The following is a 17,271-nucleotide window of genomic DNA, read 5'->3' as shown; positions in this document are numbered from 1 at the left end:
ACTCTTGAGTTATGCACTCATAAGTGCTTAAGAAGCAAGATTAATAGCGTGTGCGTGAGTTTCTTAGGGTTTTATTAGTGTAACAAATGGTCAAAGTGCCTCAGGTTTAATGTTGACCAACAAGGGCAGTGGATTTCTTAAGTCTGGATGTGCAGTCTAGTGTGACAGAGGTGGAAAGATAAATGGATACACATTAGCTTGCCTTTGCGTGGTTAAAGCCAATGTAAAACACAACGGCACGCGCTTCAAACACAGGTTAATGTTTCTTTATATATGTCCGAAGGGGAATGCAAATATCACAGTACAGTGCTGATATCACATTGTACTTTGAAATACTATGGTACTGAGTGATTACCATGGTATTTATATAGTTCTCCAAGGTACCAGATGTGTGATGAGTAATCAGAGTTAGGTAGTAACTGATTACATGTAATCTGGATTACATAATCAGATAAATTGTAATTAGATTAAATTACATTTTATAATACTCGTAATCAGACTACAGTTACTTCTTTATTGATTGCATGATTACATATTATTCACACAATAGCAGCAAATTATTCATAATGCAGTATAGGCCTTTTGTTTCTCCCTCATTTTCATTTTTTAAATGTTCCTTTCTGAAATAGCCTGCCGCTTATATAAACTCAGAACGTCTTCCAGTTTTGTGGACATGCACACAGAGATCAGTAGGCTATAGTTCAGCTGTTTCAACATTGCTTCAGCTACTGATGAACACATGCACTTTTAGTTGAATTATCACTCGGTGTCTTATTTAATGTCTCTGGAAGGCCTTTGTTTTTCAAACAGTAAAATGCACACATTCAAGTTATTTCTTATTTACATGTAATGTCATCCGAACATCTTACACCTAATATATTTATTTGATGTACCCCTGAGATTTTAAAATAAATATTTAATAATTAAGTATCACATTTGCATGTTCACGGTTCTCTGACATTGGTTACATGACATGCAGGTAAACAAATAAAAATATTTCATTGTTTTATTTCGATTATTTACATTTTTATGATTTAATTAATGATTAACTTTAATTAAACTCCACCCAATACAACACCAAAAACATTGATGTAAACCCTCATTTAAATCCAAATTAAAATAAAAAAAAAAAAAAAAAAAAAAAAAAAAAATATATATATATATATATATATATATATATATATATATATTTATATATCGTAACGGATTACAATTTTCAAGTAATCTACAGAGCTCTGTATGTAATATATGGTATACCGCAGTACTGCCATTGTATTCCTTCATAAGGAAAATATTTCGCCTTCACAGTACATGCAGAATCTGTTAACTGAGGAAACGAGCCAAGCTTGGTGACGAAGTCAGTTCAGATCCACAACCAAATACTGGAAGAACTGGGTCAGCTGAGTTAAAACAAACACTACAGGGACCTTGGTGGAAAAAAACGGAGGCATATAGAAAGCAGACAGGCAGAGATGATGGGAGGAGTTAAAGACCAAACATAACTCTTCACTCAGATCCTGTTTGTCATATTTCACAGTAGGCTAGACTATTTATTTCGGGGTCCGTGAATTCCTCCAGAGATCATCGGGTCCCAACTCAGTTGAAACCAGACCCAGAGCTTCAGGTTTCAGGACGAGCATTGAGAAATAACAACAGGGGTACGTGATGTAACGTTAAGTGTTGCGCTGTTAATCGCGCAAAGATCGCCGAGTATGTAACCGTTTAGCGAAATGTAAACAAAGGAAGCGCTAGCAGGCGAACTAGCGGCTTCTGTGTTTTTACATTCACGTGAAATATATGTAAACCTAAGGTGATATATTTCTTCTTAACGTTGAACTGTAAGGGTTAAAGCCGTTGAATGTGTGTGTGTGTATTTTATGTGTCCTCCGCAGCGGACATGGTGTCCCGTCATAGGGCTAACGTTATTTAGCCGCTGTTAGCTTGAGCCGTTTTCAACACATTTCACCGTGTCACATATGAACCGGGCTTTAAAACTGTGTGAATATCACTGCCGAACAACATAAACCGTGTCGTAGTTGGTTTAAGACTGTAACTTTTAGTAAATCTATCGATTTGTTGCGCGTAGGAGCTTTTAAAACCACATTAGGCTAATAGTACGTGCGTTTTAACATTCATTTCAATGCAAGTCGTATTAAAGCACATTTTTAACGTGTTTATTTTCTTTATAAATGTAATAGTATTAAGACTGCACTTGGCTTGATTGTACGTCAAATACAGACTAAAAATGTGAATTGTTATAAATTACTATCCTGAATGGCGTTATTTGACTTTTTAACTATTTTATTATAATTTCCGCCTCACAAATATGAGTCATTCTTTATTTTTGCACGTCATGTTATTCTTGTTTGATGAGATCACGCAGGAGGAGGAGTCACAGGTTCTGTGTGCTACGCTGGCGTTGAAAGCCCTTATGTCATTGACAAATCAAGGATATTTTCATTCATTTGTTCTCTTTGTGTTTTCAGTGGAGGAAGGAGCATGAGTGCCGAAGGTTTGTGCTCTCTGCTCTGGCCAGCTCGCGAATAACCAGTGACCGTAACATGAGGACCGGTGGAGAATGACGTCTTATCCTGAAGGTTGTTGCAGAAAGCCAGAGAAAATGAACAGGGCGAGCGGATACGTGATCATTTATTTAGTGGCCGTGATTGGTTTCTGTGCGACAGAGGCTTTGAACATCTCTGCGGTGGCTGGAGACCGAAGAGAGAACGGGACTGAGGCGGATGGGGACGGCTCGGTTCCCGTTGTGCTCAGCAAAGTAAACCAGATCATCGCCCGTGAGGGGAACTGTGCATTGATTGACTGTAATATCACCGGTGACCCCTTTCCAAACATCCAGTGGTTCAACTCGCACGGACACCTGCTTGACGCAAAGAACAGTGGTATGTTTACTGTAAAAATCACCTTCAGACACCGGTGCATTCTCATATATCACTGCACCTAAACCATTTGCACTAAATATAAATCTGATCTACTGTTCCCGTACTTAACACACATCGTGTAATTGAGTTTACTTCCATTATAATCGTATATATGGCAGGTTTCAGTTCAGTTTAGTCATTGCTCCAACCAAGTGTAAAAACATCCTTTTGGGTTTGTGAATATGTACAAAAAAACCAAATGATTTCATTATAACAACTGTTTTCAAGGGTTTGCATGAGCGTTCAATAGTTTGTGGTCCCTTCTGCTCACCGAGGCTGCATTTATTTGATATGAAATACAGAAAAAACAATAATAATGTGAAATATTATTACAATTTATTATAACCATTTTAATTTATTTTAAAATGCAGTTTATTTCTGTGATGCAGTGCTGAATTTTTTCAGCATCATTCCTCCAGTCTTCGGTGTCACGTGATCTTTCAGAAATCATTCTAATGGGCTGACACAAATGTTTTTTTGCAAATTTTTAGGATTATTTTCTTAAATATATAAACACACTTAATGTTTTATTTGATTTGGGAATGACCACTGTGGATATTTTGCATGATTATTTATTACATCCGCTCTTTTGAGATGTGAGATTAATGCAGTATGCAGCCATTTGATCTTGAAATCTGGTGATGTGAAACGTGACTCAGTAATTCCCAGCTGGAGTGTTATAGACTCTGAGCTCCTGATGAGTGACTTGTGGAGGACTGCCGATGGTGTCCTGCATGCTTAGTTAATGAAAAAATACTTACAATGTTTTAACTGAACTGACACAGAAACATTAGTGCTATTCAGTTGAGCCTGGGAAGTGAATTGGGCTGGGTGTGTTACTGTGTGAAGAATTAGTGTGAACTAAAGACCGTTTGAAGGGTTTCATCTTGCACAGCATTTATGAACAGAAAGGCACTGCAGGCTTGTATGTGTATTGAAGGAATAGTTCACCCAAAAAATAAAATTTGCTGAAAATTAGAGATGCACCGATCAATTGTCCAGGGATCAGAATCGGCTGATTTTCTGCATGATCGGTGATCGGCCGATCAGCCTCACGTCTTTCCGATTTTGAGCCGATCCGTCTACAAGGGCTGGGTAAAAAAATATCGATATCTCGATATTAATCTATTCTCTTCTTTATGGAATGATATCGATTATCAATCCCAAGAATCGATTAGTCTAGTCTGTTTTCAGTTAATGGACCGAACATTGAAGGGCACTACCTATCCAATAAAGCCACACAAAGACGTCAATATAACAGCTTGTAAACAATGTCACATAATGTCACATTTACCTCAGAAACAAACATATTCAGTGACCATAACTCATTAGTCAGGTAGAAAAATAATTTTATTTTTTTCCATCAATTTTATTTTGACATCCACCATTTAAGTTTGTTATATTTAAAAAATATGAATTGAAGTAGAAAAATTACTATGCAATTGTAATTTTATTATTTAGTAATTTTAACAGTTGTATGCTATAGCTTATAAATCAGTCAGTTTTAACCTTCAATATTATCATAATGTAGTACCAAATGACTCTCATGTATGTTGTACAGTATTAGTTGAGACTTTTTTTTTTCTTGAGAAATAATCGATATTGAATCAAATCGAATTGGTAATCTAATTGAATCGAAAGCTGGTGAATGAGAATTGAATCGAATTGTGAAATTTGTGTCAAAACCCAGCCCTAATGCAAACATGTTGTTGGCGTGGAAGTTTTTTACTGTGAGTGAAGAAGACACTAAGTTTGCTATTTGTGACAATTGCAAGGCTAAAATTAAAATAAACCACGGGGTAACCACTTGCCATTAATGCTCAAGTAGCTTTTTGCCTATACATATGCTGGCAACATTTGTTACCCACTTACTGCACTATTATTATTTGAAAGAGTATTGTACACTTCAGTTTTGTTCATTCATAGGATCTTTTGACTTTTGTAAGACCAGTAAAAAAGAGAAAAAGGTCAATTTATAAAGTTGTTTTGTTTTATAAAGCAACTCATTTTCACTTAATTGTTATTTCTACTTCTTTCCAGTCACAGAGCACTTTTATTTTTTGAGAGTTAAGTGAGAGAAGATCCTGTAACTTGGGAAATTGTAATGTTTAATAAATTCTTTTATTATGAAAATAAAATTTAGCTTTGAAGAAAAGTAAATTTTTGCTTGTATATGCTGTCAATTATAGTTCTTAGAAAGAGAATCGGCAAAATCGGTATCGGCAGATCACACTTACAAAAAATCGGAATCTGCAAAAATCGGTATCGGCAGATCACACCTTACAAAAAATCGGAATCGGCAAAAATCGGTATCGGCAGATCACACTTACAAAAAATCGGAATCTGCAAAAATCGGTATCGGCAGATCACACTTACAAAAAATCGGAATCGGCAAAAATCGGTATCGGCAGATCACACTTACAAAAAAATCGCAAAAAATCGGTGCATCTCTACTGAAAAAAAATGTACGGCAGATCTCAAAAAAAATCGTCGGGATCCAAGATTGCAATATCACTTGCTCACATCACAATGTATGCTCTGTAGTGAATGGGTGCCATCAGAATGAGAGTCCAAACAGCTGATAAAAACATCACAATAATCCACAAGTAATCCACGTCACTCCAGTCCATCAGTTAATGTCTTGTGAAGTGAAAAGCTGTGTCTTTGTAAGAAACAAGTACATCTTTAAAGTCCCTGTAAAGTCAATATTAAGTATTTGTTCTGAGTTTGTCACACCACAGAAAAGTGTATAGCTAGCTAGCATACTCCTATAATCTGTAATATTGCTATATTCAGAAAAAGTCGTCTTGTCTGAATCAGGAGCATATCTGCAGTTTCTGCACAGATCAAGCACTGTTTACAAGTGAAAACAGTTATAAACAAATATGTTGGTGAAAGAGGTCTTTTGAGATGGACCTTTTCACTTGAGGAAGTGTTAATTTGGATTTTTGGACTAATCTTTTATCTGAAAGTTTTGAAGTTGAAACACCTTAATGGATTTGTTTCTTACAAACCTGCAGCTTTTCACTGCATCTGATGAACTGGAGTGGTGTGGATTTTTGTGATGTTTTTATCAGCTGTTTGGACTCTCATTCTGACGGCACCCATTCACTGCAGAGGGATGAATTGCTGAGCAAGTGATGCAATGCTAAAATTAATTTTTGGGAGAACTATTCTGTTTAACAAAATCATTTGTAACCAGGGTGGTTTGACATAGTAATAATAAAAATAAAAAAAAATAAGCAGCATTTGGGCTTATAGATTACATCAGCTGAAAAGGAAAGCTAATTTGATTTATCATTGCCTGTTGTTCATTCACAATAAGACCAGGATTTTGCATTATGAAAGTAAATAGAGTCCATTTTAATTTAATATCATTGACTTTGCACAAACAGCTGATAGTCAGCTGTTAAAGATCAAATGATTTTACTTTCGTAAAGGTCTGATTAAATGAACTTAGTTTGCTGCCAGTAAGTAATGCATTGGTGGACCGGTGTCAAAAATGGAGTTTCTAAATTCCCTTCAGCACTTTAAACACAGGTGGCTTGTGCGTAATGTATGTGCGTCCTTTGGACAAGGTGGGACGTTTTAAAGCTTTCTTCACAAACAAGGCAGCAACTGACCCTAGATCAGTGTCTTTATGTAAATGCATGTCTGTGGGTTATGCAAAGTCGACTAATCATGTCTGCATTGTTCACAAAACTATATTTTGTACTTTCATCTTGAGGAACTGGGTTTACAAAAAGGGCATTTATATGCACACCGGTTAGTTTGGATACATGTCTAGTCCTGTTGTCTTCAACTGTGTTCTTTATTTGGTGGAAAGGTCGTAATTGTTAATGTAAAACCTGATTTGCACACCTAGATTTTTACCCTTTATCACAGTTTCACTTTCCATGTGACCTCCTCTATCAGCTTATCCAGTGTGAACATTTTGTTGTAAAATCTTGACCTAAAAAAATGGGAAGTATTTGTTTTGGCATCTTGATTGTGATCTGGCACGTTCTAATGTGATTGGTTGACTTTTATGAAACTGTTTACAAGTAAGTGGGTTGCTATTTTCAGCAGTTTTGCAGACGGGGTAATCGCTGGATTTAATCATTTGTCAGGTTCCTGGCATCAGATGGTCTTGATCTCAGATCTTAGAAGATACTAGGAAGAAAAAACTAGATATCCATGAGCCAGAACTGCAGGTTTCGCTTTGAGTTGAGTTTGAGTTTCGCTTATTGCTTTTGGATGATCAGAAATTATGATTAGGAAGTCTACACACATTTCTGCTCATTTCTTCAGGTGTTTTTGCACAGATAAACACTACTATTGTTATTTGACCATTTCTTTTGTGCTGTTTTATAGCGGAATCAGTTATTTCATATAAACGATCCCAAATTGCAAGTAAAACAAAACAAACAGTGGTAGGTCACTTATGTTATGATGTCTTCATATCTAGTGGAGCGTTCAAGTCCTCGTTAGGAAGTCGTAATTACAACCTCAGGTTCGTTCAGATCACTTCAGGTTCAAGCAAGATGGCGATGTACCTTTTTGACGTAAAATTCATCAAGATTTTTCCACTTTAGATCTACTAAATGAAGCATTGGATTAGGGCTGCAACAAACTATTAATTTGATAATCGATTAATCTAACGTTTGTTTCGAACAATTATTCGACTAATCATCGATTATTTAACTGATTAGACATTAGACATTTATTGATTATTCAGCTTTTGCAATTAGTTAAAATATTTATACATATTCTAACAAATAAATTAAGTTAATTCAGCTTTTGAAAGTCATTTTAAGCAATTACAATTATACAATTAATTTATACAAATAAATATATTTGGCACAGAAAATGAGATGACAGAGAAAGTCTCTTATTCAACATTTAATTAGCTATATGAAAAAGTAACTGAATGACGCATCATTCTGCCTAACATCTCTTTTTGTAAGTCATATTTATAAGAAAAAAATAAAGGTAAGTGATGATTTTATTTTTGGATAAACTATTTTATTCACAACGTAATCTCTCTTAAAATACCTTAAATAATTATGATAATCAAAACAGTCCTAAACTAGATCAAACCAAATTAAAACCTCAATGAAATACCCCCCCACCCCCCAACTAATAAAAAGATTTTATCATTAGCTACCTCCATACTGGAGAGCTGCTTTATAACAGAAAGTGGTTATAATTCTAACTGAAAGCAACACTGACTGTTTTTCATGTTTTTAAACTGTAAAGCTGCTTGATTTAAGGCTATCTATTGCATTGTACTGTTATAAAACGTGACGTGACTGGACTTTTCTTTACTGGAGTGCCGAACTTCAGAGTTTGTGGAAACATCCACATCGCTGTAATCAAATATGTTCTTAAGTGCTGCTTTCATACCGCGGTCAGTTTTTGCGTTTATTCTCTTATTGAAAGGAAAGCGCACAGCATATATTAACACATTCATTCAAACGCCGCTCAGCAGCTTCAGGTTCGTCTGCGTTTGCTCTGAACTGAAGAGCTGTCTTCTTCTCTTGAATTGCATCCAGAAGAGCTACAGCGCCACACTGGTCAAACCACATTATTGCACTCTCTCACATTAGGTCATATGAGATCAAACGAATGCTCGACAACAAAAAATATTTGTCGACAATTTTTTATTGTTTCAGCCCTACATTGGATGTTTTAGCTTTTTTTTTTTCGTATTACTGCTGTAAATTGAATTTTGTATTTTATAATCGTTGTTATTGAAAATGCAACTTGGATGGTTTTATTGCAATTTTTTTATTAATTTGAACAAATTTACCATTTATACAGATGATTTATCCATTTCTTTTGCTATATTTTCTCACTGACTCGTAAAGTTGAGTAATTAATGATAAATTTACCAATCGTAATTAAACTCTGCGGTGATATTCGTGTGCGTTTAACTCTTAAATATGATCTTGACTCAGACTCACTATTAGACAGTTCTTGGCCAGAATATACTGAAAAACGGAATAGTCTTTGTCACAAGTCAAAGGTTTTTATGAATTTTTATTAACGTAAATTTGTTGTACATGTTTTTAGATTTCATTCAAGTTCACTCAGTCAACCGTCAGTCTTCAGTAAGTGATTTTTCTCTCTCTTTTTCTGCAGATGGAAAATGGTGGATTCTGGACAATGGCGTTCTCAACATCACCAGCATCACTTTTGCAGACCGCGGCAAATACACGTGCGTGGCCTCCAACGCTCACGGCAAGGCCAGCTGCACAGTGACGCTGCGCGTGGTCTTCACCAACGGAGATATGGGTGTGTACTACATGGTGGTGTGTCTGGTGACGTTTACCATCATCATGATTCTGAACATCACCCGCCTTTGCATGATGAGCAGCCATCTGAAGAAAACCGAGAAGGCCATCAACGACTTCTTCCGCACGGAAGGCCCAGAGAAGCTCCAAAAGGCTTTTGAGATCGCGAAGCGTATTCCTATCATTACCTCGGCAAAAACGCTGGAGCTGGCAAAGGTCACGCAGTTCAAGACCATGGAGTTCGCACGCTACATCGAGGAGTTAGCGCGCAGCATACCGCTCCCGCCGCTGATCATGAACTGCCGCACCTTCATGGAGGAGATCCTTGAGGTCGTTGGTGTGGAGGAAATGAGACACACTTTTGTCCGGCAAGCACCCGAGAGTCACGGCGTGGTGGCTGCTGGCACTTCCGACGACGTTTTCACTGTCTTGCATGAAAGAGAGCGGCCGAGGGAGAGGGAACGCAGCGATTCTCCCGCCATGGACTCGGACGACGCGTCGCTTCACGAGCAGCCTCAGCACATAGCTATTCAGGTTTCTGTACATCCACAGTTAGCTGCAGCAGGGTGCTGCAACATAGAAGCTCCGCCTCTTTCCAAAATCGTCTCCTCTCCACCCCCACTGGCTCAGCTGCCTCTGGAGGCGGAGGCTGAGGAGAAGGAAAACAAGGCGGAGTCTGTACAAGAAGATGGTGCTGCACAGAAAACCCAAGTCATTTATGAAAGCCATGTGTAATAATATCCTGCAGGAAGGATAATGACCTCGCTATGCATTTTCTTGGGAAACGAAAAGGTCAAGATTTGTTTTTCTTCTCAGAAGTTGCTTTCTATTAGCCATCTCAGGAAAGATGAGGAAGCGCTGCATTTGTGTTTGGGTGAATCTCTCAAAACTCTAATTTCTGGGTCGTATTTTACCTTCAAATAAAAAAAATAAAAACTAATTATATTTTGCATAAAGCAAACAAAGCCCATTTTTCATAGTTTCTGCATTGCGTTGTCATTTTCGTGACAATTAACCCTCCATTTATGAAATCTATTCTAATTCATGAAATGGTCTCATTACTTTTTTAAACTTTACAGTAATGTAAGTTTGGAGGCAAAATTCGCATTGAAATGATGTCGTCACAATCCCTTAAAAAATATTTTAGACCTAAAAATGGATAAATTTTGTGGTAAAATATAACCTTGTAATTTCTTTGTGAGATTGACCCGTGTAAGTTAAATTTCCCATGACAATGAATTCTCGTGCTGAATGTATTTTGGGGTGATGTTCTCTATTTATTTAGAAAATCCAGGTTTGCCCATGATTTTATTTCCCCGTAGTTAACAGAAACTAGGTCGACACAGAGCTCACATCTCACGTCTTAATGGGCAGACAGCAAGTAGTTTTGTTGGATGTAGTCACAGATTATTCATTTCACGAATGAATGAGAAGGAACGACTGATTAATACATTTGGCTGAAAGTAAAACTCTTAAACTGTTTGAGGTCGAAGTGCATTTTTCATTCAGTAGAAATCAAGCATTTGTGAAAATATTTCAGAAGTGACGTGCACAGTAATTCCCTCTTATAATGCATGAAGAGCGCATGTCGATCTGTTTTCAGTGCTGGACTCGGAGAGACAGAGCTTTTGTTTGTGCGATCTTGTCTGCTGTGTGTTATTTATCATTTGTGTCACGCTTTGAATAACACTGTAGAAATTTCAGTTTGAGATTTTGAGGCTTTTTTATTCAGTTGAGTTTCCACTGGAGTCTTTATACTGTTACTGTAATTATGGTATTATTACTTCACTAGTAATACTACTGTAAGTATTACTTTTGATTTCAAATGCACAGCTAGGTTTTTTCTTACTTTGTTTTTTTTGAGGATCCAACAGAGTTCTTTATAACAGAGCCCCAATAAAAATGTTGAATCTCTTCTGATGTTCTAGAAACACAGTTTTGCTTCTTAAATGCTCACCTTTTAGTTTCAGTGCTAATAAGTTAGAATTCTTCAGTGTTGATCTCGCTTTTTTGGGGCTCTACATCCAGAGTAACCTAGCAGTCTACTGCACTGCTGATAGCTAGCTAAACGGGTTAAGCACTAGCCATTACGAATGTTCCTGGTCAGGATTGTCAGAGGAAGTAATGGCTGTTTAAGTAGTGAAATAAAGCTGCTGTGTACCCATGATTCCCTGTGTTTGTCTTCATTCACTCGGATCCTTTGCATCATCAAAATTTCATCATGCTTTTTTTTGTTTGAGGAGCAACGTCTAGTGTTTTTCTTATTGTGTATTTTCACAATATTTCACGATTTTAAAGTTAGTGTTCAAATAACTTGTTTTCAGTTCACAACAGCCATGCTGAAACGATGTGTTGCTTGAATAAAACCATGCAACGTTTCTATTCAGATATGTGAAGAACATTAGTAAGTGCTGAGCTGAATGCATTATTGACCTCGGCCTTGATTGAGATTGTGTGGGAAAGTGCTTATTGATTTGAATGTGGATGTGTCCTCAATTGTCTGATTTTAAGTAATAGTTAATGCAAAATGAAAAATTAACATTTAATGTGGTTCTAAACAGGTATCCTTTTTTTACATTAAAAGTAGATTTCTTAAAGTAAAAATGTTTGATTAGTAGTAGTGACACTGCAGTCATAGCATGAAATTAAGGAAATAAAATCTCAGAAAGAGCGTAATGTAAGTGGAATAATTCTGTGTGGCTTGTCAGTCAGTGATAAAATGTATTTATAAAAGAAATTTCATTATATATGTATGTATGTATGTAAATATCAGCATCAAAATGCCAATTTATGATTTCGATTATATGTAAAACTGACATCTTGAAGATGTCTATCAGACGTTTTCCAGATGACGCGATCTTTAGCAAACCTCTTGAAGATGTACGTGTGCTATCCGGGGTGTGTGAAGCTAATTACTGGATAATTACGAAGAAAATCTGATGAAAATTGTCGAAAAACTCTTCAGTGAAAAGAAATGCATGACAGAACTGGATCTTCTATTCATTTGGAATCGACTGGATTCGCGCATATACACGTGCTTTGCTTGTGATAGTCGCTCCATCGAAGCAGATCAGTGGTACGTGTCAAGATCATGCAGACGAGATTTTCTTTGTGCTTAATGTGCATCCATTCACGATAAGAATCTGTAGCAACAGTGTAGCAATGTTTTCATTACATCTAGGAAACCTCAGGAGCCACAAACACGTGCCATCGGGAGAGAAACCATACTCCTGCCTTCAGTAAGGTCGTTTTCATATGACTCCTCTTTAAATTCATTACAGGTTTAAAACGGGCATTTAACTGTAAAGCTTGCAAAAATTAAAGGGGTCATATGATACTCTTTTTTTTTTTTTTTTTAAAGATCATTGTTTTGTGTATTTGGTGTAACAGAATATGCTGACATGCTTTAATGTTCAAAAAACACATTATTTTTCAAATACTGTACATTATTGTAGATTCTCTATGCCCCGCCTCTCTCAAACGCAAAAAGTCCCTCCTTCTGACAAGCACAGTCTGCTCTGATTGGTCAACTGTCCCAGTGCATTATGATTGGCTGAACACCACAAGCACTCATCAGAAATGATTTATGCAAATATTTCCACATAGTGATGTAGATATGGGGGTGGGGGGGGGGGCGTAGCAGAGTTTTAACTTTGATAAAGAATATCTCTTTGGATTAAACCATAAATTACTATCAACAAAGGGCCACCTTAAAACACATTCTGATGTTTATATGGACTGACAGACTATAAAGTCCTTTAAAAATAAACATTAGAAAGACAGTACTGTTGCATGTGGTGTCATTTCCGTGTGCAGAGCATCTGCAGCCCCACCTGCACAAACACTGAGGACATGCTCCATTTACATGTTCAGAGAGCAAAACATTTGCAGATGAAAAGAGGCTGAAAGCTATTCTGAAAAGCCATTCAAATGAGAGGTTTCCTCCGGGAACAGCCACAAATACACACAGGAAAAGTGCCTTTGAGCAGCCACAGTGTAAAAATGAAACTTAAGCGTACTGCATAAAACTTAACATAGATCCACCCAAAAAAAAAAAAAAAAACATTACCACAGATACATTTAAAATGAATACTGGGAGATGTATTGTTTTGTAAAACAATTCAAATTAACACGTCTCAAATTTGGACTAAATACTGTAAAGCAGCTTTCATTTAATTTATAAGTTACATTATAGCTTACAAATACATGTGAATATGCTTAAATAGATAAAGAGCTTTCACTTTTGCCTCATGAAAATGAGCAATTTTGCATTTCCTGGAAAACAGACACCAAATGTAAGTAAAGATGAATAAACCATTTTTTGCTTAAATTCTAATCTATTAAAAAGCTTAAAAAATTCAATTTGACATTAAGTAGTTAAACTCAAATTATTTGTTCCTTCTTACTCGAGACAAGAATCTGGGATCCACGATAATTTGCTTCTGTAAGGAGAATGAAAGTGCTGATCTTAAAATTAAACAGCAAGCAAAAGAGAAGTCAGTTTGAGAATGTGTTTTAGTCTCTCATCACACAAGGCTTTCTCCTTTCTGAACCCTTGGCCAGTTTGTCTCACAACATACAAATTTCTGATGTGTGTGCGCGCGTGTGAATGTACACAGTCTGTCCTCAGGCAGGAAAGTCTGGCGCTGACGCTAATGACCTGTGCAACCACACGGAGAAACCATTCGCTTGCTCCCAGTGTAGAACAACCTATCACTCCTCGACAAATTCATCAATCACACATTTAGAGAAGATAGTGGGAATTTTCCTTTCAGCTTATATTACACTGTGTGAAATTAGCTGTCGCTTGAGTAGACCATTACACTCTCTTCAACACTTTTTATGTCCATAGAAAACCTATACAGGTTAGAGACCATACAGTTGCCCTAAACAAGCAAATGAAGTGTAGTAGTATTTTTTTAAAAACCAGTACTACTAGTAATATTTATGACTATAATAAAGGCATGTTTATGCTTTTTATATTAAGACACTACAGGCAAAAACTTTTTTTTTTTTCATGCTTTGTGGCTTTTTATAACACGATGCTCAACTTTTAAGCAGTTGAGTCTGTACAATTCAATAACACGTCTTTAAAGGCCGTTTTTTCAAAAGGAGTTTTCTCCACTTTAGCAGCACTTACCTACACCAAACTTGAGTTTTATTCGCATATTCTAAAGGTTTTTTACAAAAGGGCTTGTTAATTTATCATTTGGCTCATTTCATACACATTTTATTTTCTAAAAACATTGTAAATAATTTTAAGTACCACAGTGTAGTGATAAAATCTAAAATCCAATCTAAAATACAGTGCAAACACAGGATCTACACTTCATACAAAATGTAATCTTCACATATTTGTTTTTTAATGTACAATCAAACCATCAATCATACATAAAATTCTCCATATTGTACAGCTCTAGCACTAGTATAAATTAAAAAAATGAGATCAATACATAACAACATTTTGTTTTCTTCACTGATTAACAGAGGAACATCAACTGCTAATGCGACACAGAGGCCCCGCCCACACTGACTCATTTACTGTCAATCAATCAGCGGGGGGAGGCGGTAATGCCAATCACCATGGAAACAATGCAGAAGGACAGAATTTCACCATCAGTTAAAAGACAAAACGTCGGCCTTGCTTTGGAAAAGAAATGACATGCGAATATGTAATTCAAAAGTAAATTGAAGAAAAACAGATGTAGTGCAGCTTTTAAGTTAGTATATGCAGTTTAACAGAATGGGTACCGCAATGGTTACCACAAGTGACAAATTTGTGAAAAACTGTGCTATGTATTTCCGAGAAGCCAAAAAAAAAAAAAAAAAAAAAAAAGAAAAGGGCCAACAGCAGCAATCACAAAAAAAACTAGAGTTTCCATTCTTATGATCTCTAACAGTCACATTTCATCATCGCTTTTTCAGTGCCAATAAGAAACTGTGCAATCGTGCCCGAATCTCCAAAAACAGTTTAGTTGGGTTTATACGTATAGCCTGTATTTACATGTAGTTTTTAGTCTCACAAAAAAGGCCTGGGTCATATTTCACCCAATATTAAAAGGAAAAAATATTTAGCATAATGAAGCTTGCTTTTAAGACCAATATTTTATTTAATGCATTTTCATGACGATTTGCCATATATGGCTCAGTACTGGGAACAATATTTTTTCACATTAAATTTCTCAAAATAAGAATTTAGTGGTAAAATATGCTTCAGTCTAATGAATAATGCAAAAAAATGATGGGGCTTCATTTTCATTACTCCAAATACATATTTTATTTTGGCATGAAATATGACCTAGGCATTTCTTTGTGGGATTTATCCTTTAGCTGTCAGAAGCAGAAAACAATTGGAGATGTTTAATGTATGATTTCAGGGCCATCTAACATTTGATTAGACGGGGATGAACAGCAGTAGACACTTATATCACGTTGGACGAAATGTGAGCACACAGAGAATAGCAATTTTACTGGAGCCAACATTCACCAGTGTGAACAGTAATGCTTGTTTGCAAAGTTAAAAAAAGTTGATCAAGTCACATTATTAAATTTTCAAACTATTAGGAGTTGCGTAGTACATTTAAATATAATAGCCAATACAGCAGCTGTAAAAGAAAAGCATCTTGGTTTTTCATTCCAGTAATGAAAAGCACAGAACTTCATAAAGTGTGGGCACTCAAAGACCCGTCAGACAGACTCGTTTGGCTCGTTACCTACAATCCCGCCGTAGTGTTTAGGTTGAAGACGATTAATGAAGATGATTTGTTCTCCTCCCAAAACCCACGCTTGTGTGTTTGATCATTTCGCAATGCTGAATACTTGATGCTCACGGGTCGCTCGCAAAAATCACTTGCATGGGCAATGTATCCATTACGAAGGTGACACTGAGCGTTTCTCTGGCTTCACGGCATCAGATCCTGACTGGAATGTTGGGGTGCGTTCAAAAACGATCTTGTTTTTCGTCTTTCTTGTACCTCTCACCACTACAAGTAAACAATGTTATGGGTCCATTTCAGGTTGCGGTGGGGCAGTGAGGGTCACGGCGGTCAGCGGTGAAGGTCCCTCCTCGCCTTGTTTCCAGCGGTTCATCTTGACCTTTCACCTCTTCAGGTTGCATTTTTTTCAGGCAGGAGGCTAAGAGGCCAAATAAGCAGGACCCGCAAGGTGTCTTGGGTGTTTTTGCATGTGCGTGTGAGAGTTAGTTTAGCATGTTAGGGTTTGTAGAAAGTTCATCCACTTGGGACGGTCAAGACTCAAGCTTCTCCCAAAACTCTTAAGATTTTCAAGCAGCCAGGCTCTTCCTCGAAAGACTCGTTTTGGAGTCTTGTGCAAGTATCCAGTGGTGGGGTCCCATCTGGCGTAGTGTTTTTTGTTTTGTACTTGGGCCGTTCAGGGTACCGTAGGGGCGTGTGGTCAGAGGGATGAATTGTCCAGTAAACGGACCTCCTCTTCACTCTCATCTTCCTCGTAGCGGGAAGGGGGGGATGCTAATTGAACATTATGGACTCGGGGTCTTGGTTTGCCATCTGGGCCATATGACGGAGGATATCTTTTTTTGTAATAATACCAAGGAGGCGCCTATAAAAAGAGAGACAGAAAGAGGTAGAGAAATTTACTAGTGCATTTTTGACACTTTTGCAGATGACTTGCATCTTCTGTTGCCAAGTTTTGCAAGGAAGGCCCAACGAAATGCATTCTCGTTTCGACTCAGAATCAAATCTTTGCACCAATTTTGATGGCCCCATACTTCAGCCTTGGCAACAGACAGCTGACAGTCTCTGGTTTGAAGAAGGGCAGAGAGTGTGGATGATTATGCCGTGTTAGTGCAGGAAACACTACAGTATTTCTATGAGCCGACAGCACCTACACAGTGAGAAGCAAGTGTTTTGTGAAACAGAGGGAGTGAACGCCTCCATCTCATCCACACACTCTGGCCTTGGAGAACGAGAAAGTGAAGTTGTTTTGCCAACACAAATTCAAGAGCATATTTAAAGGCTGTAAATAGAATCAATACATACAATATCTTTACAACAACAAGAAATTCTACTTAAAAAATA

The 17,271-nt window shown here is 37.0% G+C and overlaps 2 protein-coding genes across 3 annotated transcripts in view; one reads left to right on the top strand and one right to left on the bottom strand.

The window, feature by feature from the left end:
* The first annotated feature begins 1,340 nt into the window (after window positions 1-1,340).
* Window positions 1,341-11,381, top strand: LOC109055677 (microfibrillar-associated protein 3-like). Of its 2 annotated transcripts, none has more exons than XM_019072878.2 (3): window positions 1,341-1,658; window positions 2,487-2,900; window positions 9,063-11,381. In XM_019072878.2, exons 2-3 carry the CDS (start codon window positions 2,579-2,581, stop codon window positions 9,947-9,949), a joined length of 1,209 nt encoding a protein of 402 aa, XP_018928423.1. In that variant the 5' UTR covers window positions 1,341-1,658; window positions 2,487-2,578; the 3' UTR covers window positions 9,950-11,381. The 2 variants fall into 2 exon arrangements, with proteins under 2 accessions (XP_018928423.1, XP_018928424.1); XM_019072879.2 differs by lacking the exon at window positions 1,341-1,658 and adding an exon at window positions 1,701-1,810.
* Window positions 11,382-14,555: 3,174 nt separating this feature from the next.
* Window positions 14,556-17,271, bottom strand: part of LOC109077223 (H(+)/Cl(-) exchange transporter 3-like) — a 30,453-nt gene continuing 27,737 nt past the window's right edge. Inside the window, 1 exon segment of the mRNA XM_042759432.1 lies at window positions 14,556-16,792. Within this exon segment, the coding sequence (XP_042615366.1) occupies window positions 16,628-16,792 (165 nt within the window). The 3' untranslated portion in view covers window positions 14,556-16,627.

This window comes from Cyprinus carpio, chromosome A7, assembly GCF_018340385.1.
Source record: "Cyprinus carpio isolate SPL01 chromosome A7, ASM1834038v1, whole genome shotgun sequence".
Classification (NCBI taxonomy): domain Eukaryota; kingdom Metazoa; phylum Chordata; class Actinopteri; order Cypriniformes; family Cyprinidae; genus Cyprinus; species Cyprinus carpio.
Note: the sequence above shows the minus strand (reverse complement) of the source record. Positions and strands in the feature narration are given on the sequence as shown.